Below are 25,003 nucleotides of genomic sequence, written 5' to 3' on the forward strand. Positions count from 1 at the left end.
ATGTGTATTCCATCCCATTCCATAGCTCTACTAAGATGTTAGATGTCTCTACAGTTACTCGAAGTATCATGGCACCATTAAACATCCCTTAGAGAGCATTCAGTTCATTTCCCCTGCCATTTTCCAAGGAAATTGAGTCCCCAAGAGGCTGTTTTTCCCAACGTCATAGTACAAGAGAGATTAAGCCTTCCATATCCTGGTTCAGTGCTCATTTTCCTTGCATTGCTGATAGAGAATTACACATACTTTTCCTCTAAGAAAAGCTCTCTTTTCTGATTATGTCATTTCTGCTGCATGGCTTTGTAAAAGAGAAATGCCTGAGTTCCAAGATCAATTCTGCCGCTGACTTGCTATGTGGCTTTGGGCAAATTGATTCTCAACTCTGGGCTTCATTTATGCTTTTGTAAAGTGAGAAGGCACGATTAATACAGCAAGGGCAGATATATGTCATACGTCCCTCTGTTCCCCTCTCCTAAGCTGAGGCAGACATCAATAATGGACCATGACTTTTTTTTTTCATTGTGAGTCTGGACTCATCTCTGTATTTTTCTCGTCTTGGTGGTCCAAGCTGTTACTACCAGTTGAATGGAGTTGGTTTATGAGTGGAAATCCATTTCCTGAGCTAAAAATCTTTTCAACCTTGACATTCCAGAATTCTCTGGCAACAGCTTCCTCCAGGGCTCCTTTCACAGTCCCTTCCCCTCCTGGAGTCTGTCTTCCCATCCTTTCCAGTTCAGCTCGCTGACCTCAAGGTTATCCTCTCACAAATGGCCTTGCATGGGCACAATTCATTCTACTACATGTGCCCCTTTTAGAAAAAGACACAGGAGTTACTCAGGCCACACACACCCCATTCCCCACTGACAATGAGGCCCCTGGGGGGTTGTTTGCATCATTAACTATGGCCCACTAGGTTGGAGTTTCAAGAAACACTGGGTTTAAGGAGGTAGGAGAGACCAGAAATCCAAACAGCCATGCCGAAGGGGAAAGTTCAGTCAATTTAATTTCCTGCAGCTGGTCTCATTCTTCAGCCGCCACTTGCTGCCAAAAACGTGGCTTTGAAAATTCTAATAGGTGTGAGCAGAGACAATCTGTATGGATCAGCAGTATCTCCTGCCAGCAGGAATCTACATTAGTGGCTAATGAAAACATAAGCAGATATGGACTTATTTCACAGAGAAACAAAAATGTATTGACACAAGCAACAAAGGGAGATGAAGAGAACATTAATGTCAATGTTAATGTTTGCAGAGTGCGCAGGAGAGGGGCTGCAAGTCCTTACAGCGCTGGGGTTGCCAAGATCTGCTTACAGCTGTTTACTTCTAGTTTCTGGAGTGCAACAGTTTGTTTCGCTGGTGCCACGCTGAGATCCCTGGGCTGCCATCAGTAAACTCTATGGGGATGAGGGAGGGCCCCCGGAGGGCCCCCCATTCCTGAGTTCTGTGCCAGGGCAGAGCCAACATGAATAAAGATATCAGAGCTCTTTTGAAAACCTCAATCCTATTCTAAGGTTTTGTGATCCAGTGCAACTCCTTAACCCTCTGAGCTCCAGTTTCCTTATCTGTAAAATAAAGGTATTGATATTAATATGTATCTCATGGGGTGCGTAACAATAAGCATTTACTGAGAGTTTACTATGTGCCAGGCTGAGGCTAAGAGAAGTGACATAACTAGCCCAAGGTCAAGTTAGTAATGGCAAAGGTGAGATTTAAACCCAGATATGTTTAATGTCAAGGTGAATCTTCTTAACCACTGCTACAGAGATTAAATGAGGTAATTAATATAAAGTGTTTATCACAGTGTTTGACACATAGTAATTGCTTGATATTCATCATTGCATTGTATCATCATCAATATCTTCATCTTCCCTCCTGTCATCTCCACTTTTCTTCTCTGTCATTATTTTTTCCAAAATACCTTTATCGAGGTCTCCTGGTGTTGCCTAGTTAAATAGGTTAAGGCTCTAATATTCACAGACTTTGGAGGCAAAGTGGGATGTGTCTGAGTCCTGGCTCCACTACTTACTATCTGAACACTCACCAACACGTCACTCGCCTTGCTGTGACTCAATGTTCTCCCGTATGAAATGGGGATAATATTGTGCCTGCTTCCAGGGCTATTGTGAAGATTATATGCAGATAAAGCACATCCTGAGCATTCAACCAATATGACCTGAGGAGACTGCCCCAAAGGGATGTGTCCCTATTAATAATTAGGGTGATTCTGCTGCAAAGGGCCCTGGATGAGTCAGAAGCCTGCCCCATCACCAGCGTGCCCTGGACCAGGCTACCTGCTTCCCTTAGACATCAGTTTTGTTTGGGCTGAAAGGGGTGAGTGCCCTTTGCTCTCCCTACCTCTCAGGGTCAGCAGAAGGGGAGAGAGAACTGACAAGGCATCACAGAATGGCTTTGAAAAGTCAGGGTTGCCACACAGTTGAGAAATTTTATGGCGATGGCTTTGGTCCAGCCTCAGCTCAGCGTCAGCAAATTTCCTGATCTGGGGGGGGGGGGAGGAGCAATGCTGGATGTGGATGGTGGGGGGGCGGTGTTGGTGAAAGGCCTGTTTAGAAACAGATTCTGTGCTGAGATAATAATTCTGGGGTGGGGTGGCAAAAGCCATAACTCCTTCCCGAATCCTGAAAATCCCTTTCTCGCCTGCCAGGACGCCATGCTGGTGGCTCTTAAGAGCCTCATGCCAGCCTGCCTCTTCAATGTCATTGGGTTTGGATCCACATTTAAGACCCTCTTTCCTTCCAGTCAGACCTACAATGAGGTAAGGAAGGACAAGGCTGGGACCAGGAGGGGGTGGGTGGTGAGCAGCAGAGGAAAGGAAGGAAGAAGAAAGAGGGGGCCGGCTCAAAAGCTGCCCACCCTCCTAGGGCCCGGGTGATACTCAGGAGTGAAGAACTAAAGAGAGGCCTTGGTGTGGCCTGCACCAACTCTCTTTGGGCAGATTTCTGACAGCTCAGCCTTCTGACATTGTCCTCTTTAAAATAAAGAACATGTTGGGCAAAGTATGGGGCACAGAGAGCGGGTATAGGGAGAGGTAGAAAAGGGATACATATCCTAGGCCTGCCACTCACTGAAGCCTCTGTCTCTTGAGGACAATAGATTCACGCAAGGTTGAACTAAAGAAGGGAACTGTAAGGGGCAGCGGAGTGAACAGGAGGGTAAGTGGGCTAAGAACAGGCTTCACAAGGCTCAAGCTACAATTTTAAACAATAGGACTGCGGCCCCAGCAGCATGTTGAAAATTGCAGCATCTTACCCAGGTCTGGGAATTCACAAGGTGACCCTGGGAGCTCTCCACCTCACCCCTGTGCCCTTCCTGCAGGAGACCTTGGCCATGGCCTGTGATAACATTCAGAGAATGCGGGCTGACATGGGTGGCACCAACATCCTCTCCCCGCTCAAGTGGGTCATCCGGCAGCCGGCACACCAAGGCCACCCGCGGCTTCTCTTTGTGATCACGGATGGGGCAGTCAGCAACACCGGGAAGGTGCTGGAGCTGGTGCGGATCCACGCCTTCTCCACTAGGTTGGCGCAGGGTGGACTTGGTTATCCCGGGCTTCCCTGGGCAGGGGTATCCAAAACCCAGGCAACCGGGCAAATGCCAGAAGGGGAGCAAGGAACCCTATAGTGCTTTGCTTCTATATTATATCAAATATACAGAGTGGTATGGCTGACTTCAAAATTCGCCTTTTCCCTTCAAAAGCACAGGAGGGATGAGATGCCACAGCTCTGCATGCAGCCCCCAGGGAGCAGCCTAGGGAGGAAAAGCCCCCCCTGCTGCTTGGACTCTGAGCTGGGGAGGAAGTCATGGGCTGCACGTGTGAACGTAACTGCCCACTGATGGTCCTTTGCCCCTGCCCTCTGCCTAAAGCTAGGGCCAGCTGTGCAAAGCTCTCCTGGATCATACTCTGTTCCTGTCCCCATCAGGGGACAAAGATGGCAGAGAGGATGAGAAGTAGCAACCTCTCTCTTCCCCTCTCCACAGGTGCTATAGCTTTGGAATTGGACCCAACGTCTGCCACAGGCTGGTGAAGGGGCTGGCAACTGTGTCCAAGGGCAGTGCTGAGTTCCTGGTGGAGGGGGAGCGGCTGCAGCCCAAGGTCGGTGGAAGGACCCCAAGTCGCTCTGGTGCTGGAACCTCAGACGCCCAGACTTGTCATACACAACTCAGTGGTGGAGCTAGGACTTCACCCCGAGTCTAGGCTCTCCATTAGGCCACACTGCACCCCAGTGAGCATTGGAGGGGTGGAAGCCACAAAGCAGGCAGCTCAAGAAGCTGGTACAGGCTTCTAGATCACCTGGTCCCAAGCCACTGGGCCACACGCTCCATCCATTGGCTGGGCGGGACCGGGGCTCCTGAAGGGGCACTGCATTTTGTGGGGTTATGTTTGGAGTCATTTCTGACCATGTCCCTGATCGTGACAAATCATAGCTCAGAAGGATCTAAAGGGCCCAGAAATCAAGGGGATTATAGTCTCCTCTCCATTTCCTGCACAATTGGCACAAATAATCCAACCCCTAAAAAATCCCTGTGTCAGCCCAGGAACCAGACACAGCTGGAGTTAAGAGCGCAAGAAGTTCATTGGAGGGCAACACTTGTGAAAGAGGAAAAAGGAGGAAACAGGAAGGAACATTCAGAGTGTAGGATGCAGATGCAACGCCTGTGAAAGGGGAGGGAGGAAGGAAGCAGTCTCGGTCAGGGAGAGTCTCAGCCTGTGGTGCAGGTCTGGCGTGGTCGCAGCCAACCCGATGGGGAGCAAGCGTTGCCCACCACGTAGTCCATGTTGAGCTGAAATGCCAGGCACTAGGATCCCTGCCATGCTTCATTGCCCAGGAGTTTCCAGGGAGAGGCATGGTCTTGGCTCCAAAGCTGGGGCACTGTATCAGGAGACTCACCTGTTTCTCTTGAAGAGATGTTTTTTAAAAGATTTTATTTATTTACTTTTTTAGAGAGAGAAGAAGGGAGGGAGAAAGAGAGGAGGAGAGAAATCTCTCACATACCCCCTACTGGGGGCCTGGTCTGCACCCCAGGCATGTGCCCTGACTGGGAATTAAACTGGCAACCCTTTGGTTCTCAGGCTGGCACTCAATCCACTGAGCTGCACCAGCCAGAGCTCCTGAAGGGAGATTTGAGAATGCACTTCTTCTGCCTCCAACAATCCCCAAATCACGTTTCTCCAGCCTTGCAGTACATCTGAGGAAATCAGGGTACATGAGGCCAAGCTATAGCTGTCACTTATTGAACACCTATCAAGTGACAGATACTTCAAATCCAGTATCTCAGACAATCCGCCCAACATTATTAAGAGTTGAGAATTCCTAACTCAATTTAACAAATGGGGAAAATGAGGCCAAGGAAAGCAAACTGACTTGTTCAAGATCACTGTTTAGTCCATGTTTTGGCACAAGTTCTGTGTGCCCTGGACTGGTCACAATCCTACTGTGAGACTTGGATTTTCTCACTTATAAAATGCTAAGCTTAGAAAAGATTAACAACAAAAACTTGCTCCAACTCTGACATGCTAGGAGCCTAAGAAGCGGCATGTTCACTGGTAGGTGGTAGGTGTAGGTGAGCCACCGCTAGGCCTCTGATCACGCCTTCCCTGCTCATGTCCCCGCATGGCCATTCCCACCTGGTCTCCATGCTTCTCACCTGGGCACACCCCTGCTCACGCATCTCCCAACCTGTGCTCTGATCCCGCCCAACAGATGGTCAAGTCCCTGAAGAAGGCCATGTCCCCAGTCCTGAGCGATGTGACTGTGGAGTGGGTCTTCCCTGAGACCACTGAAGTGCTGATCTCCCCTGTCAGCACCAGCACCCTCTTCCCTGGAGAACGGCTGGTGGGCTATGGCATTGTGTGTGATGCCTCCTTGTACACCTCCAGTTCCAGATCTGTAAGTATCTTAGGAATGCCAGGGGTCCGTGGGGGCCCAGAGACCTGCCCACAAAGCCATCCTAGCAGGAAAGATTGGTCATGGCAGGCAGGAACGAGTAGGACCTGGGTTACAGCTCTGAGGAAGAGTTGCCCAGCCATGGGTATTTGTTTCATGTGATGCTGCTTCAGTAAATGCTCCTGCCTCAATGTGAGGTTCTCAAGACGCCCTGCAGTGGAAGAACATGGGGAACATGTTTACATTGCAGAGTCCTAACTCTAGCCCGGGTCCACTGAGTTAAAATCTCTGAGGATAAAGCCCAGGAACCTTCATTTCACATAATCTGCCTGAAGAGATTTTGATGAACAATTTAGTTCAGAACAACTCACTCGGGTTTCCTTCCACAGACACTCTAGTCAGGTCTTAGCTTCTTCAATGAGCTGGTATTTTGTTTATTTACACAGATGATTTTCTTCTTTGTGGGGACAGGAATGGGATAAAGTGGGGAACTTCTCAGAGGGAGGTGGGATTTATGCTGAAATGTGTGAGGTCCTGAGAATTCTTCACTCATCTTCCCTTGTTAGCGAGTCTCGCCACTCCGCCTGATGATGGAAGAATGCATCAGCTTGTTTTGTTTTTAAGCAAAAGTCACAAACTCAGTATGTGGAGGGACTGGGAAGATAGGAAATGAGTGGAATGGACTTGCAATTTAGAAGGGGTAGATGCCATGAGGTATAACAGTTATCACTGAGTTCAGAGAGAGGCAATAAGGAGTGGTGAGGACTGCGACAAATGGGGTATCTCGTGCTGTCAAAATTAGGCAGCCCTTACTCAGCTCTGAGAAACGTTGCTGTGCAAGAATGTGGGACCTTTGTTGAATGTGTTCTCGATATTTCGAGAGAAGTTAGAATCTTATGTGAAATTTCCAGATTTTAGAATGTTACAAGATCTCTTAAGAACTGTGGTCAATAATGGTAAATATGTTGTGGGAATGAAGTGTTCAAGTGCAGGGAGACAATGCTGAACAAAATGCTGGTCAAGTCTTCACACAGTCTAGATCCTTCCTGGAGTTCTGGGAGGTAACATATTCACAACAGATCCTACCACTAGAAGGCACCATCAACCCAGCCTCCTTTCCTTTCACAAGAGCCTGGCAAAGTTTTCTCTTGCCACTAGTAGACTGTCGGGTAAAGGCTACCACCCTCATACGTTGTTAGTATAAACATGGCTTGCCTCCCTGGAATGCAATCTAGAAATAACCCATGTAACTAGAAAGATACAACTTTTCAACCCAGGAATCCCTTCTAAGGATCTATCAGATAAAAATAAAAGTGATATAATGGAGTTATGTCCAAGGATGTATTGTAGCATTTTTTTATGATGGCAAAAAAACTTATGGCTGCATATTGATGCTCCCTCTCTCCCAAAATGTTGTTTGATGTTACATGAAGCAGGAAATTATTGTGAAAACATGATTACAAATGATTTCATAGCAAGAATATGAACTTCTCATCAAACAAACTTAGTTATTAAGAAAGAGGGACAACAATTTGTACAACTGAACTGGTCAGTTTGTTTTCTAATTTTCTTTTGTAAATCCCAACACTTCACACACCTCTTTTTCTTGTCCAAAGGTATTTTCTACTTCTCTTTTCCTCTTCTACTTTGTCCTCTTTCCTACACTGGGTGATTTATACTTTGGTTATCCGATCAGGCCTCACTTTCTGTTGAAGGAACAGAAGTTAACAGAGTTTTCTCTGTGTTTTTTGTATCCTCTGTTATGACCTTTCGTTTATCAATGGATGACACATTGCTGTTTTGACTAATAAAACATTAAATGTAATACATATAGCCACAAAATGAATGCTTAACAGTAAGGGGTGGCAGAATATTGTGCAGTTAAAAGTTTAAAAGAATAGTTGACATGCAGGATTTCCAAAATACTTTAAGTGCACAATTCAAGATAAGTGCTAAATGTAAGTGACATGGTCCACTTTTGGTAAAGCAAAAATGGCCCCCAGGAGCCTTTATGTTTTCTATATGTGTTTACATTATGGAAAATGGAATGGAAGGAACAGATGGTTCATTCTTTTCATTTTGTTTACCTGTTTGGAAACAGCAGTGCCATTTAGAATTATATCTTTAAAATTTTAACAGAGAAGATAATTAAAAACATAAACAACATAAGTGATATGAAGTTGTTTCCATTGGCCATCTCTTAAACAGAGAAGTCTGCCCAGATTCCCCAAGCAAGACTCCAGGATGGACTCCACCACGTCCTCCCACACGGCCTGCTGCTCTGTGCATGGCCTTCCTGACATCTAGCCCCACCCCCAGCCCCCTTTCTCTCCCTTCCTCCAGGACAAGAGGACACGATACAACATGCTGCACTCTCAGGAGTCGGGCAGCTCTGTCTTCTACCAGTCGCAGGATGAGGCGCCCGGCTCAGACAGCGGAGATTGTGCCAAGAGCTCGGGGGCTCCCTTCAGCCAGAGGCAGGCCCCAGACGCCCGGCCTTCCAGCAGAGACTCCACCGCCAACCCTGGTAAGTCTGCTGCTCTCCCTTCTCCAGAAGCCACAATTGCTACATTTTACTGAGCACTGACTATGTGCCAAGCACTTTATACAAACAATCTCCTTGAATAGTTAGCAGCTACAGAGTTGGGTACTCCCTACTTTACAGAGGAGGAAACTGAGGTAGGGAATTTAGGTAACTTGGCTCAGCTCGTGGAACTTGAAAGAGGTAGAGCACAGGTAAAGAGTGTAGCTCTGTCTGCTTCCAAAGCCACTTGAAGGTGTTCGTTTCCATTCAGAGGGTATTCACTGATCTCCTACCAAGGCTAAGTCCTGTGAGAGCAAAAGTGACTCGAATGTGGCACCTGTTCTTCAGAAGCTCTCCATATAGTGAGAGAGATACAGTTGGCCTGAGTTCTGATAGAAAGCAGAGGAACATGGGGCCACAGAAGACTCTAGGCAGCACACACTGCCTGAGCACTGTGTGACCGTGTGACACCTAGACAATACATACACAACTGGATACTCATCTACTGTGTTTGGAGCATGTAGAACCCTGGAAATATGCAGAAAGGAGAGTCACTGGGTGATAGATTAGGGCCAGGTCAGGCAGGGCTTTGAAAGCCAGGTGAGGCACTGGAACGTATTTCAGTAGGTGAGCCACGGAAAACTCAAGAAGTTTCCAAGCATGAAAAGGTAGTCAAACCCCTCTTTCCCCACTCTGGCGGCTCCTGTATCACCACCCCTGTCCAGGTCTGGACCTCTCCCAGCGACGGCGGGCGTATAGCACCAACCAGATCACCAACCACAAGCCCTCCCCAAGGGCCACCACAGCCAGCGACCCCACAACAGCTGGCAGGAGATACCCACTGCGGAAATCTAAGCTGCAAGACCTCACCAACCAGCCCAGCCCAAATGCCCTGCAGTGGCAGATCGATATGCAGGTACCCAAGCAGGGCAGGTTGGAGTTGGGGGCAGTCGTGGGCGGGATGAGCTGTGTCTCCTGCTTCAGCCAAGAGGATGGAGACTGTCCACAACTTATACTGAGAAGTGAGTCATCTCTTCTTTCTTTTTCTGGACCTTCACCTGCCTGACCCCTAATGACACCCTCCTAATAATGACACCCATTGGTCAATGACATCACCCATTCTATGCACACGACACTTCCCAGCTGGAGAGGAGCACCCCCATCCACTCTCCCACTTGATGCTATTACGCCCCTGGGAAAGGAGGGAGTGTGGGGCTGGCCACCCTGACTCTGTACACATGTGGAAATTAAAAGCCAGAGAGGTAAACTGACTCACCCAGGGTCACGCGCCTAGTCAGGAGACTGCAACCCAAAACCCTGGCTTCCCCCTCCTTCACGCCGCACCTTCTGCAAATCCCAAGGGTTGTGCCTTCGCCCGGGACAGAGGTCATCCCTGGGTTAGACCCACAGCAGGACCAGTCACCCCCTGTCCCGCTAGACCAGAGTATCTCAGTCTCAGGACTGCAGACGTGCTCATTCTTGGTTGTGAGACCATCTTGTGTATTGTAGAAAATTCGATGGCATCCCTGGCCTCTGTCAAATGAATGCCGGTACCACCACCACCCCCAGTCATGACAACTAAAAATGTCTGCAGACGTGGCCAAATGTCCCCAGGGGACAGGGACAAATCCACCAGGCTGAGAAACATTGTCCTAAACCAAACTGGTGCCTGGGATTATCTGCACGCCTTACTCATTTTCTTAAGAATGGGCTTTAGGCAGCTCTGCCATGGTGAGTCTGTGGTTCCTGCCTTTCGTTCCCCACCCCCACCCACCACCTCCATCCCTCCCCGCCTCCACAGACACATGAGCCACAACACTCCTCAGTGGCAGACGCTGCCACCTGGTCCCCAAGGCCCTTCTCTGTCCTTAACCAGGGATGCAGTTAGAAGATGCTGACCTTGGAGTCAGGCAGACTTTGTTCCTCAAACGTGTTACTTTTAACCGCTCTGAGCTACAATTTCTTCACCTGTGAAACAGGCAGAATAGCTTATGCAGATGGTTGCACTAACAGCCATCAGCAGATATTTATCGGGAGCCAACTGTAAGTGGAGGGTCCTTGCAGGTTCAGGGCAATAAGAGATTGAGTACCTGGTGCAGCACCAGGCACACAGTAGGTGTCCTTTAAATGCAACTCTACTTGGTGAGAGCTCTGGGCAGCTTGGATTTCCTTTCCTCCTGGACCATCTTTGCTCATCGCTGCCCCATCCCCTGCTCGGCTCCTTCCCCAGTCTGATTCTCCCAACACACTTGCACGAACTTGTACGAACACACACGCAGATGCACGCGCCTCAGTACACACTCCCTGCAGCCCCTGGCTGGTTGAAGGGCTGAACCTGAGACTAACCTATTGCCATGGAAGCTGTAGCAGCTTCTATTTCTCTGTGTCATGGTGATGGTGGGACACAGGCGGGGGGGAATCCCAGTCTCTGATGAGGGATGTAGGGTGAGGGATCTCCCCTCCGGACCCAGCAGCCCTCGCCAGGTAGCAGCTCCCACTGAGGCCGTCCTGAGAGCGGCCAGTCCCTGTCTCCTCCCACACCCTTGTACCATCCCAGGACCTCAGGCCCAGAGGAGACAGGACGGAGCACCTCAGCCCCTGCCCCAAGGAGCCCCCATAGAGAGGTGCGGTCCCCTTCCCAATCACTATTTGATAGAGATGGGAAAAAACCCACAGTTAACTGTTGGCCTAAAAAACTTAGAAACAGTTTTTCTCTCTGTTATCACCTTTGCACCTCCATTTCCTACCAGGCAATGCCCATGTTGTTAGAGACACAAAATCCATTGTTAATTAACTTAATATTCTTTCATTACAAAAGGAATGAAAACTCAGAGTTTTCCATAAAAACCCTCACACAGTTCCATTGAGAATAAAGGAAAAAGAAAAGTCCTTCTTTCCAGGGCCCAGACCCACTTAGTTTTTATTGTTTCCTTCCAGAAACACTGTGTGTGCATGCTTATACACACACGTTCGCAACACATGGAGATGTTTTAAATAACCACGTGTACACACTTCCCTCCAAATTACTTTTCTAATGACATCTTAATTCACTTTTTTACATTCAATAAAATTACTCACTTTGGTGAATAGCTCTATGAGTTTTAGCAAATAGTCATATAACTATTTCCACAATCAGAATAGAGAACAGTTGCAATTTTTTAAATAAGTTCTATCTTCCCCTATGAGTTTAAAAACCCTGCCTCTTCCACTGCAGTGTTGTGTGGTGCGCCAACACGCAGACGAAGCATGACTTACTTGCCAGCCTTGTTGAAGGATGCGTAGATAGTTTCTGCATGTTCGCAAAACCTTTTTTTAATAAACAAATCTGCAACAAATATAGAGTACATGTACATCGATATTTGCAGCCTCGTGCATTTCCTCAGGATTCAATTCCTAAAAGTGGAATTGCTGGGTCGGAGGAGCTCGTGCCTTTTTAATGCCGACAGACAGCACATGGCTGCATAGTTTCCCCCCACACGTGTGCCGGCACGCACTCCGCCAGCAGCCCATCCGAGGCCCTGTCTCCCCACTGACCACACTGGGTGCCATCAAATATTTAGGTATTTGTCAGTCTGGTAAGTGGGGGAGATCGCAATCCATTTTAACTTAGAGCAGCAGCCAAGAAGCTGAGCATTTTTTCATGGGTTTATTGGATACTTTTTCTGTAAACTGCCTGTAAATGCCCTCAACCCATTATTTTATTGGGTTTATTTCCACCCCCACCAGTGATTTATAAGAGCATCTTCTTGAAAATGATCTTTGTCGTGCATGTTGCAAATATATTTTCCAGTTTATCCCTTGCCTTTGGATGTTTTTATTTTGTGCTGAGACAACAATAGATTAAATCCACAAAACAGGACAGAAAGTCTGGAAATAAAACTCAATGTGCGTGAGAGCTCTGTCAGCATGGGGCGGGGGATTGATAAACCCGAGGGAGCCAATAAGTGAACCGTATTCCATAAATGGTGCTGGGATTTGCACTATTCAAGAAATCAAGGAAAAGGCTTGTTTCTATTTCCTTACATGAAAATAGACTTCATGTGAATCAAAGATTTAAACAAACAAACAAAACAAACTCACAAAAATTCTACAGGAATTTTTTTTAGTGGGAAAGGTCTTTTAAGCATGACGTATGAGAAGACAAGGAAAAGGTTATTTTTCACAACACTCCAAAAAGTTTTAAACTTTATGGCAAAAATAAGTGAGTTTAGAATATTACCCGTGATACGTGATTTTTCCATGGTTTTCCATGGTTTGGACTCAATCCCTGGTTGGGATTTTCATGTTGATGTCTCTCGTGGGTGGTGGAGAGCAGGTCGTTTGTCCTGGGGGACTGTAAGGGCAGTCCCCCAGGAGGGGCTGGGACGCCCAGGGAAAGAGCTGTGGCTGGGGTGGAGGTAAGGGGGCCGGCCTCCTCTTCCTCTTGCCCTCCTAGTCCTTCCTGAACAGCAGTCCGGACCTGTGCCAGGGCCCCAAACTCCGGGGCCCCGGGGCCCGCAGGCCCTCTCTGCTGCCCCAAGGCTGCCAGCCCTTCCTGCCCTCTGGCCAGGAGCCCCAGGCCTGGAACCCCATGAGAGAGCTGGATCTTGGGTCCAGCATGAAGCCCGCCTCAGACAGCCACAGCCCTGGGGACCCAGGTAAGTGTCCTCAGGGTGTGGGATTTGATTGGGGTCAGGGAGGACTCCTTGGCTGTGGCCTGACTTCAGATGACGGGTCCGGAGGACCAGTGCCTGTGCCGTTTCACGGCTGGAAAGAGTCTGCTGTGGCCCCCTCTGTCCCGGAGGATCCCGCCAGCCCCACTCTACCCCAGTCAACCTGGCCCTGGGGCTGCCTGTGTCCTTCTAGACGTCGTCCCTGGGGCTGCATTTCCCTGCTCCGCACCCCAGCCCCCATTTTACCTGACTCCCTCAGGTACTGGCTTCCTGGGAGGTGGATCTGTCCCATTCTCGGGAACAAGCCCAAGCCACCCCATCTGTTCTAGGGAAGGAGTTTCGTGTTCCCTGGGAGTAGGAGGGGGTATTATACTGTACTTGCTTAGGGGTGTCCTTGCCTTGGCAAGAGATGATGTTCCGGGGAGTTCGCCCTCTGTCCCCCAGCTCGAAGCACGGCCTGCTTGTCCCTTCACCCACAGAACCGTCCCATCACCCCTCCGCCTTGGAGACAGAGACGTCCTTGGACTGGGAGTCCCTGGCGGAGTTCGAGGAGCAGGCCAGTGCCGGCAGGTCAGCCATACCAGACCCCGTGCTGGGAAAGGCTGTGGTCAAGGGCCTGCGTGGCAGCCAACTTTTGCAATGGGAAGTGAGCTTCGAGCTGGGGCCCCCTGGCCCCGAGCGGGATGGCACGCACGACGCCGACCTTTGGAGCGAGACCTTCCACCACCTGGCTGCCCGCGCCATCATCCGCGACTTCGAGCAGCTGGCTGAACGCGAGCGCGAGATAGAGCAAGGCGAGCGTGGGGGGCTAGGGGCGAGGGGCGGGCGGGGGGTGGCCTGCCCCGTCCTTCTCAAGCCCCGCCCAATGCCCCACCCCGCTAACCCCACTCCAGGCTCTCCACCCCCACCCCAACCCCACCCTTACCCCCAGAGATGCCGCTGCCCAAGCTCCACCTCCCCACTGCAACACGGCCTCCAGGTGCCTACCCTCACCCCTGGCGCCGCCTTCCTCCAACACAGCCCTGGGCTCCATCCTTTCCTCGATCTGCGCCCACCCCTTGCCTCCAAGAGCCCCTCTCCTCCAACCAGCCCTAGGCTCCTCCAGCCCCACCCCCACCCCCGCCCGGCAATCTGTCCCCTCCTCTCCTCCCTCCTTCCCCTCTGCTAGTGGTCCCCACCCCTCCTCACTTCTCAAGGCTTCTGCCTACAGCGCCCTCTGAGACAGAACAATGGGGACAGCCCTCTTCCACCTGCCATGCTCCCCTGCGACCACATGTACCTTCCCACAGAACCCCATCTAGTCGGTCCACTCACTCACTCATCAACGCCACTTATTGAAAGCGGGCCAGCTGGCGGCCAGGCTTGGGGCTGTGCGCAGCGACCACCCATCCCTGCCCTTACTTTCCACCGCTTGGCACAGGCTAGCAGGGAAGCCGACATTAATCAAATATGTATACACACAATTAATTGACTGCATTTGTCCTAAGTGCAATTAAAAAGAAATACACAGATATAAGAGATTGTATAACAAGAGTGGTGGGGAAGCTAATTTAGTTCAGGAATTGGGGCAAACATTTCATAAAAAGTGACTCCTGGGATCCTGATGGAGCTCACTTGAAGAATAGATGTAGATATAAAGAGAGAACAGATCTATTTATTTGTTATAGTTTATGCTTTATGTATGTAATATGGCTTATATTTTACATTATGTGTATTTTTGTTGCAAATATTTCAAAAATAACTAAAGTAAAACCAATGAGTCACTGAAGTAGTAATAAGTAAAAGTTTATTACACACACACCAAAAAGACAGCTTGCAAACCAAGAGCTCCCAAACCAAAACACAGAATGAGGCTCAGGGCTATATTGTTCTAAAGCAGCTTATGTAGTGAGGAGGCAGTGCCAATTCACTCTGCGTGGTGATTGGTTATATACTGGAATCTTCGGTGGTTACCTTATATCAACCTTGGGAAACCGTTCAAGTTCCAGAGGCAGAAGCAAGAAATGACCCAGGTCAAGTTAGTCTTGCAAAATGAGCTAAATTAAACTTTGTTTGTATAACTAAACTGATTTTGTCTACTCGTGGGATTTTCAAGGCTGATCTCTGTTTGGCTTTTATTTTAACATTGTGTAATACGTTATTTTTTTCCTAAGAGCACTTCACCTAACGGTTTGCAAACCACGTCCGTTCTTTGTGTCCTAGACCCTCGCTCGGCCCCTTTGGAGGTGGCAAGCCACAGGCACTGCTAACCTGTTGAGTGGAAAGAGCTTGGGAACAGACCTGCCTAAGCCTGGATCAGGGCCTTTACTCACTCACTGGGCGACCCTGTGCTCGCCGCAGTCCTCTGGTTTTCAGCCTTCTCTGCTGAATTGTCCCAGCGGGCCGGGCCACTGGCCACCACTCGGCCAGGAGGCCTATGAAGTCCTGCAGCAAGAGTCTCATCAGACAGCTACAAAATGAAAATAGAAAATACAGACAGCACAGAGGGTTTTGTTTTTTCAAATAACACTAGTTATTTAAGGAAAGTAATGTCCTTTTTATTCTTAGATGTCTTACCTCTTCTACATTAAAATGTCCTTATTTTATGAAATGATAATGGAGAATAATAATCTTGGGGTGTTTTTTTTTTATGTTCTTAGTTGGCAAATTGGCAACGCCTTGATTTGAAGGGCTTATTTGATCCTAAAGATGGGGACCACTGGTCTAGCTTTCCTTTTAGCTCCCAGGGCTTCTGTGTCAGAAAGAACCTTCTGAGTCCACACAGTGACTCCAGCTTCCCCTTCGGCAGGGTCCAGCCGCCGCTACCAGGTGAACGCCGTGCACACCAGCAAGGCCTGCAACATCATCAGCAAGTACACCGCCTTCGTGCCTGTGGACATGAGCAAGAGGCGGTACCTGCCCACCGTGGTGGCATACCCCAGCTCTGGTAAGGCAGGTGGGTGGCTAGGCACTCCTGCGTGCCAGGCAGCCCCCGTGGGCTGGGGGAGGTGGCTGGGATAGAAAGGCGCCCAGAGGGGCAGGGAGGGATGCAAGGAAGGGCCTGGAAGCAAAGAGGCCCCCGGGGATGGTTTAGCCACCACAAGCACGTGCGCCGTATCCTACTGCTCTGCCAAAGGCTGTGAAACCATCCCACTCCCTTATTCCCACCCAATAAATATGACTTCACTGAATTTTTCCCATTAGGGCAATGACACAGGCTCACTGTAGAACATTCCAAAATAAAGAAAGACATAAAATAAATAAAAGTGACTGAAGGTGACAGTCATTCAGAAATGAGTACTAATTACCTCTTTGGTGCGACTATCTTTCCAGGCTTTCTCTCTACAGATATCTACATGTAGAGAAGTCAAAAAATGTAATTTTGCCTGAATTGGATCATACCAATATGTGCTATATCTTATGAAGTATAGGTGTAGAAAATATCTTTCAGTAACGGTGAATCTGTATCATCATTTTAACAGCTGAAGCACCTTCCACTGCAGGGAAATACCAGCATAGTAATAGTCAGTTAGAGAGTGCATATATATATATATATAGTCCAGCACAAATAACGCCCCTTTTTATTACAAAATCTTTTATTACCAAATCGTAAGCATGTAATTCTGCAACATAACAATATCACACTCAAGCACTCCCTATGACACTTTAGGTGAAATGTTCAAATTGAAACCATAAATTATTACACCCATATTATTACCCTACCAACCACACTCAAGCAGGCATTACTTCTGCTGGGCCATTTTATTTATTTTTGCACAATAATATATATATGGTCATTGAATCCTCAGAACAACTCTGCAAAGTAGATGCTATTACCCCCATTCTAAAGGCGGGTCAACAGAGACAGAGGGGATTAAGTAACTTGTCCCAGGCCACGCGGCAACCAGGGGCAGCGACAGGCTGTGCACCCCAGGAACCTGGCTCCAGAGTCTGTGCCCACCCCTGCCCCTCTCCACTGCCTCTTAAGGTTTATCAGAACCTATCGAACCAGCCCCCCATCATCAGACCTTCACTTTATTCCCTTTTTGATTATCGTAAATGACCCTGCAAAGGACATCTTTGCGCACCAGTTTGGTTATCCGTTCAGGGTTAATGAACTCTCAGAAGATTACAGATCAATTGCCCATTAAAACTGGGCTGAATGTCACCGAACAGGCCCCGCCCCAAAGGTTACTCAGATATCCACCCTCACCAACACTACTTACTGTTTATCTTTCTAAACCCTGCCATTCCGATAGGTGAGGAAAGAATCTGGGTAATCTCTTTAGTTTTTAGGGGGATTTTGTGAAATGGTTTTCACACGTTTGTGAACTCCCTGAATTATATTTTCCTGTCCTTTGTTGTCCCTTTTTTTTTTTTTTTTTTTAAGCAGACCTCCTGGAAGAATTGTGTTTGGAAACAAAATGTTGCCTTTCCTTATTCCTCCTGTGCCCTTCACTCTTCTGTTTATAATCACCATGGTTCTCATTTCAGGCTCTGGCCAGCAGCCAGGCCTTTGCTTCCCTGGCCAGACTCATTCACTGGGCATTGTCATCCTCAGGGACATGCCTGTTCGGGATGTCTGCCCCTCCCACCCATCTCTGACCATGCTCCTAGTGTCTGTAGCCACAGTCTAGCAAGTTCAGGGACCTGGCATGTCTTAACCCAAGTCCCGCCATCCCCGAAGGTCTGGACCAGCGCTTCCCAAAGTGCGCTCCAGGACACTAGAGCCCTCGTCCCCATCCCAGTAATGGCCATTCAGCACAAAAGTAGGAAACACCAGGTCAGGAACAAACACTTAGGAACCACTGAACTAGTCCCAGCCGGTGTGGCTCGGTTGATTGGTGTTGTCCCACAAACGCGAAGGCCACTTGTTTGCTCTCCTGGGTTGCTGGCTCGATCCCTGATGGGGACGTATGTAGAAGGCAACTGGTTGATATTTCTTGCCTTCTCTTTCTCCCTCCCTTCTCCTCTCTTAAATTTTTTTATTTAAATCAAAATAAAAAAAAATTTTTAAATAGGAAGCACTGAATTCAATAAAGTTCGAAAGCTTTCTTTACAGCAGAACTTATCAGAGCCTTTAGGGTGTTAATATACATCAAGAGGCTCAGAGTATGAGGTTTCTTCAAAATTCATTTCCCAAAAGAACTCTTCATTTTTTTACAGAATAACTTACCTACTAATGTTCCCCTAGAGTGGGGTTTCCCAAAACACACGTGGGTGCTGTGGCTTTATCTCCCTACCACCCCTCCCGCCCCCCGCCCCCCACTGGTGCTGCCCTGGGACTTCAGCGACCAGCCTGTGGCAGGGGAGAGTGGGGCATGGGTCCCTGAGACAGCGACGGGGAACGAAGGGAAATGCCCTGTTTCTGAGAAAAGCAGCCTTTTAACTACCTAGAAAACATTGCTGCTTCCTGAACACTATCTCAGCAGTAGAATTTACCTGGCAAGGTAGGTATTATTATCCCCACTTTTCAGATATGAAAACCAAGTCTCAGAGTGGTTAGCACCCTATGCAGCTACTAAAAGATGGGGCTGGGATTCCAACACAGGTCATTCTGGCTCCAAATCTCATGGTTGTCCCTGTCCAATGCCCTCCTGTCTTTGGAACGCTGACCGATGGAAGCCAGGATCATTCCTGCCAGCCTTGGGGAGGAGGCAAAGGACTGGCCCAGTTGTATCCACCTGACCTCTTCTCCTGTCTCCATGAAGGCTCTGCGTTGCGGATGGTCAGCTCTCGGGTCCTGACGCAGCACTGGCGGGGCTCTGCAGGCTTCGGACGGTCCCCGGCCACACTCGGGGAAGACCCCCTGGCAGGACATGGCAAATTTCAGAACCTAAGTAAGAGCCACCTGGGCTGTGTTCTAGAGCCTGAGCTCCTGAGTCACAGCTTCCTCGTGTCCAAGGCCTCACTGAGTCCACGGTCCGGGCGCTCAGGGCCAGGGCAAGGCCAGGGCAGGGCAAGGCCACGGGCTCTCTGAGGCCCGAGATGAGCAGAGGGCGCAGCATGACCCGAGCCTGCCGCCCTCAGCACTGCTTTGCTGGGAGAGCCTCTGGGAGCCAGAGGGCAGCACGGCCCCCTGCCCGCGTGCCCACACCATCCCTTTGCCTCTGCCCTTTGAATGTCCGTCCCCAGTGGCCATTCCCTGACTCCAACCTCTGGGTCCTCCCAGGCACCAAATGCCGGGAAACCTAGTAAGTAGGGGGAAAGTGAAGAGCAGAGAGGCAGGTCCATCTCTTTGGGTCCCACCATCTGCTTCGCTCAGGATTCCCAAGCTTCCCGTCCGCCCTCACCTGATTCTATTGTGCCCACAACTTAGGTCTTTGAAGATCCACGAGTTGACCTTTTTGTGACTTTGCACAAATTCATAGTATGGTTTTAACTCTCTGTGTCCTGAATGCCTGCGTGTGTTTCTGTCCATTTAAAGACAGCCCAGCTGCTGCACTAGCCCCAGCCCCTTCCTCAGTGCCCCCGTGTGTACAGTGGAGATCTCCTACCTCCTTCTGGGCGTAGGGAAGGGGGTACATTAGAGGTCCCACCTGGCCACAAGCCCAGAAACCCAGGTCACAACAAATTCTTTTACCTGAGGGACTAGAAAGTTCTTACAGACATTGATGGGCTACAAAAAGAACAGAATGTGAGGGGGTGAAGGAGCTCTTTAGAACTGAAGGGTTCTGCCAACTCTGGTTCCTTCAGAGCCTCCAAAGCTGGGAAACCACCTCTACCCCGAGCCATGCTGAGTCTCCAAACTAGAGGAAATTTCTCTAATTTTTTTGTGGCTCAGCTGTTGGTGGCTCATGGCTTCCATCAAAATCACAAATTCCTTCTTTCAATTATCTTCTGATTCAGACTCAAGTGTCTATGACTTCTAGGCTGCCCTCCTATCCCAAGCCCCTTCCCTCCTCAAGAGTGACAATGGCTGACACATACTGAGAGCGTCCTGTGTGCTGGGCACTGTCCCAATTATCCATGGCTCCTCATAATCATCTGAGATGATTTCTTTTATTGTCCCCATTAAGAAATGAGAAAGCTGAGGCTCAGAGAGGTGAAGTGACTTCTTCAAGGCCACGCAGCTGATACATCATTGAGCCAAGACTTGAATCCAGGGAGTGCCTGGCTCCAGAGCCCAGGGGGTTAAACACCAGCTATTTGCCTCCTGGTGGCCTCAGACATTCAGTCGCTAGTTCACTCCCATGCTGCCCTACCATATGCTGAGCACCCAGTGATAAACAGAGCTTCTTGGCCCTCATGGAGCTACTCACAGTCTCATAGGGGACCAGAGGATTTGATGAACATACTTGTGCGTGAAGTTTATTCCATAATTTGGTTTATTCTTTTATAGTATATTGCCCATCACTCTCCATCTCTTGAAAGAACAGTCCTAAGAATAATCATACCGATTACTCATTTTGAACTATGTACAATTATTACCCCCATTTTACAGATGGGGAAACCGAGGTGTAGAGCCTTCTGATAAGTCAGTGCCGTGTTCTGGTGCCTCCTAGGGAGCTGGCACGAGACCTCCACAGTGAGGCACAGACCCGGTGCCTCATGCCCACCTCTCCCCCGACCCCCAACTCCCACCCCCAGCCCCTGACCTGCTCCCACTTCCCTGATGGGTTTGTAACTCAGGCTCTTATTGAGCACTTACTGCAAGCCAAGCCCTAAGCACTGTCTCTATATCAACTCATTGAAGCATTACAACAACACTGCACAATAGATACTATCATCCCTCATTCACAATCAAAATTTACGAAGGAAGTAACTTTGCCAGGGTTACGCAGCTAGTCAGTGGGAGAGTTAGGGTTGGAACCCAGGCACTCTGACTCTTACGACAAAGCAAGGGGGTATCTTTAGAAGATGAAGGTCCACCCAAGTAGGGATGGAACCCCTGACCTCGCTGTCCCAGCCCACCTCCCCCCCGTTCTGTGAATTCAGCCATCATTCTCCTGGGGGGAAGGGGAGCGGGATGGGAGGTGGGAAGGGAAGACCAGGGGCGCCCAGGCCTCACTGGCTTTCCCTGGTTGCAGGAGTGGAGCAAAGCCCCGCTGCGCCCTCCAGCGAGACCACGTCCCCAGGCCGTGAGAAGCCCCCGGCTTCTGAAGGTACGTGGACCGTCGGCCGGCTCTCTCCTCGGTGAACATGATGCTTCGGTCAGGAGAGTGTCTTAGCCCAACAGAGTCCTCGGTGGTTCATTTATTCCTCAAAGCAACCCTGTGTCATATCAGTAGGAACATCACCAATTTAAAGATGAGGAAACTGAGACTTGGAGAGGTCAAACAAAGTGCTTTGCCCAAGGTCACACAGCAAGTCAGTGACAGAGCCAGGCCCGGAATCAGGCCTCCCAGTTCCCAGCCGAAGGACCCCTTTACCACCTCATTCTGTCTAGAATCCTCTATCAATGGGCCATAGAAGGAAACTCAATGTCCCCACTCAGGGACAAGGGGGGTTGATATGAAGCTGTCACTGTGTCCACAGGTAACCTTCCAGAAGATGCCCGAGGGCATTGGTCAAGGAAACTTGGAGGCCTGTTTTTCTTATACATGGACCCATATACTTCACCCCTCCCATACCAAGCAGTTCTGAGAAAGCCCTGCAGCCTAACATCCACCTCAGACCCCTAGGACGCAGGCACACCCCTGCCCAGCTCTGCGCCTCTGTTTCCCCAGCTGGGCAGTGAGCAGTTGGACAGGGCCCTCTGTCTGGCAACAACTCTCCTTCTATGGCTCTCCAGGTCCCCTGCTCAGTCTGGCCACCAACACCCTCTCTTCCTTGAAGACCCCTGAAACTCTGTTTGGATCCAGGTACGTGGGATTTCCATCGGGGTTACACTCTACCACCACCCGTTTTCCGGGGGCTCTCCCTGGCTTGGAAGGCCAAAGGCAGGCCCAGCCTGACATTGGGACAAAAAGTGAATAATCCCCCCTACCCAGAGATGCCTCTGTCTTCCAGGTATCCCACTGCAGAAAGTCCCCATCCCCACTTCTGGCTCACCTCCCACAATGCGGTCTCATTTCAAATGCAACCCCCTGGGAGGGCCAGCATGAGATACTCTGACCACAGGCTGAACAAACACATGCTACCAAAGGAAGGTCACAAAAAGAACACCGGCCTGGACCTGGTCCAGGCTGCTACTCATTCACTGAGCTGGGCCTCAGTTTCCCCGGCTGTCAAATGAGGAGATTGGAGGCTGCCCCCTGTCAGACCCCTTCTGGCCTGACTCCCAGAGGCTGCTGTGTGAGCCCCGGGTCGGGGGGGGGGCGGGAATGACCAAGCACACCACTGGGGTGGCTGTGGCCACTCATCTCTGACTTCATCAACACAGGCTGAATCTCAAAAAGTCCAGGCTGCTGACACGAGCAGCCAAGGGCTTCCTGAGCAAGCCGCTGACCAAGGGTCCAGAGTCGACGCCGGGGAGCCAGAGCTTCGACTATATCCCACTGGTGAGTGTCCCGGCCCCAGCCACTACCCCGAGGGGCCTTCCCATGAGCCTCCTCCCACCCCTCCCTTCGGCAAAGGGAAGACGACGTAGACCTTCCCACGCACATAGTCAGCAGGGCAGAGGGGCTTGCAGGAGTCCCCCACCGGGGCCAGGAGTGTGGCTGGAAGCCAGCACCAGCATAGTGAAAATTCTTTGCAATCTGCTACCTTTTTAAAATTCACGGGAATTTTACATTTTACTCCACCATCTATGTGCATCTGTTTTTCACTACAGAAAAATAAGCCTTGAAATGACTCTTAGGTGAGTAAAATTAACACCCCAGGGACACGCACTGTGTTTAGCCGGTGGCTTTGCAGACACCGCAGCACGCTGTGGCAGGGCGAGAAGCCCAGGTCCGGACTGGGGGTCTGAATGGAGGAGCGAGAGGGCGTGGCCCGGCCACAGGCGGGCCAGGGGGCATGGGGAGCAGAGGGTGCTGGAAGGAAGGACGTGGTTTGAGCCTCACTGCACAGCTCCAGTCCCAGCACATCCAAGCACTCAGGGCCTTTCCAAATAGGCTGGGCAATAGACTGCCACGCGTGTATTCACTCAGCAAGGATTTGTTGAGCCAGGCGCAGTGCTAGACCCTGGGAGACAACCTTGAACTAGATGAACATAGTCCCTGAGCTCACAGCACTAAGTGTCTACTGGGAACAGGGACAAGGAGCCAGGCAATTCTGCTACTTAGGGGCTATGATAGGAGAGGTCAGGTGTGGTGGGACAAGCTGAGGTTGGGGGGGCGGGTCCCTTCCCCAGGCTTGTTGTCGGCTGGGGAAGAAGGAAGTATGGCTTCCTAAAGGAGGTAAAGGTGCAGCCGAGGCCTGAAGGGTGAGGAGTGATAGCTGAGGCCTAGCGGGGGAGAGAGAGCATGTGGCAGCTGGAGAGTGGGGTTTGAAGAGGAAAACTCAAGGATGAACCAACACTTTGGAAACCATAGTTTGGACTCATCACAAGAGGAAGTTGAAGCCACTGAGCTGACAACCTCCAAAGAATGACGGGACCTGTGCCTTCCAAAGACCCCTGAGGCTGCAGGGAAGATTGTTGTTGGGGGGGTGCGGACAGGGAAGGAAAGTAGAAGCAGGGACTACACGAGAAGGCAGGTGATGGATTGCAGAGGTGGTCAGAAAGCAGACCTGTCGGGTCTCGGACGCTGACTGGCGTGGCGGGTGCAGGGGGGAGGTGAGCTGCCCAGAGCCTGCCTGATGGCGGAGGATGGCCCCAGTGGCCGAGATGGGCCCGCCTGCCCTGGACATGACGCAGGTTTGGAGTGCAGATGTTGAATTGGGCTCGGAGAGGGATCAGTCTGGAGTGCCTGTGGGATAAAGGATGGAGATGCTCCGGCGGCCTGGGTACCCCGCAGATCCCGCAGATCCCGCAGATCCCCCAGGGCGGCAGGGAGATGAATGGCGGGCTACATGGACCCAGGCTTTGGCATTGCCTTGGCTCCATGGGCTCAGATGTTTGAGACCCACTGAGGGGCACCCCCACCCACAGGTGTCTCTGCAGCTAGCCTCTGGAGCCTTCCTGCTGAACCAAGCCTTCTGCGATGCCATCCACATCCCTATGGACAAGCTCAAGTGGACCTCACCCTTCACCTGCCACCGAGTGTCCCTCACAGCCCGCCCGTCCGAGACAAAGACCCCTGGTCCCCAGCTGTGCACCGGCCCCTCACCCCAGAGCCCCTCTTGTGACACCTTCTCTGCGGAGCCTGTGGCCAAGGACAAGCCAGGCGGGGAGCTCAGAGCTGTGGTAGAACACACAGGGAAGCTGTGGGCCACGGTGGTGGCGCTGGCGTGGCTGGAACACAGCTCAGCATCCTACTTCGTGGAGTGGGAGCTGGTGGCCGCCAAGGCCAGCTCGTGGCTGGAGCAGCAGGAGGTGCCCGAGGGCCGCACGCGGGGCACGCTCAAGGCGGCCGCCCTCCAGCTGTTCGTGCTCCTGCGGCACTGGGACGAGAGCCTGGAGTTCAATATGCTCTGCTACAACCCGAACTATGTGTAGTCGGGGGCGGGGGGGGGGCCGGGCAGAGGAGATCGGGAGGGGTCCACCGGGGCCTGGTGGCGGGAACTTTTGAAGCTGTAGCCAATACACTGGTCGCTAGAAAGAGCCCTGGACTTGCCATCAGGGGGCCTGAATTCAGTCCCAGCTTTGCTACCACCCAGCTGTGCAACTTAAGGCCAGGCCAGGCCCCCTCTCTGGGCCTCAGTTTCCCCACCTGTGAAATCAGCGGGTGAGGTGAGAGAGTTGGACTAGATATCTGGAAGGTCCAAAGGTTCCTTTCAGCCTGGACAGGTGGGCTGCTGTGGGGTTCACTTACCCTGGGGGTAGAGAGGGAATACAACTTAAACCTGAGTTCCTGCTGCAGGGGGTCACGTGGGCAATGACCCCCTCAGACAAAAGGGTAGATGGGCAAACCCCAAAGCTGCACGTAACCAGACCTACAAGCTTGCAGCTAGGCATGGGAG

The 25,003-nt window shown here is 50.5% G+C and overlaps 1 protein-coding gene across 1 annotated transcript in view; it reads left to right on the forward strand.

Moving 5' to 3' along the window:
• The window catches only part of VWA5B1 (von Willebrand factor A domain containing 5B1), a 37,212-nt gene extending 12,673 nt beyond the window's left edge, over window positions 1–24,539 (forward strand). The window contains exons 8-21 of the mRNA XM_054571440.1: window positions 2,662–2,772; window positions 3,333–3,535; window positions 3,996–4,110; window positions 5,720–5,905; window positions 8,246–8,429; window positions 9,152–9,342; window positions 12,862–13,063; window positions 13,558–13,872; window positions 15,867–16,004; window positions 18,769–18,879; window positions 21,088–21,162; window positions 21,792–21,861; window positions 22,383–22,500; window positions 24,033–24,539. Of these exons, the coding sequence (XP_054427415.1) occupies window positions 2,662–2,772; window positions 3,333–3,535; window positions 3,996–4,110; window positions 5,720–5,905; window positions 8,246–8,429; window positions 9,152–9,342; window positions 12,862–13,063; window positions 13,558–13,872; window positions 15,867–16,004; window positions 18,769–18,879; window positions 21,088–21,162; window positions 21,792–21,861; window positions 22,383–22,500; window positions 24,033–24,539 (2,526 nt within the window). The remainder of the gene's footprint in view (window positions 1–2,661; window positions 2,773–3,332; window positions 3,536–3,995; window positions 4,111–5,719; window positions 5,906–8,245; window positions 8,430–9,151; window positions 9,343–12,861; window positions 13,064–13,557; window positions 13,873–15,866; window positions 16,005–18,768; window positions 18,880–21,087; window positions 21,163–21,791; window positions 21,862–22,382; window positions 22,501–24,032) is intronic.
• The last annotated feature ends 464 nt before the right edge of the window (window positions 24,540–25,003 follow it).

Source organism: Pteronotus mesoamericanus, unplaced genomic scaffold (genome assembly GCF_021234165.1).
Source record: "Pteronotus mesoamericanus isolate MK-2021 breed Mesoamerican mustached bat unplaced genomic scaffold, CSHL_Meso_final contig_221, whole genome shotgun sequence".
Classification (NCBI taxonomy): Eukaryota; Metazoa; Chordata; class Mammalia; order Chiroptera; family Mormoopidae; genus Pteronotus; species Pteronotus mesoamericanus.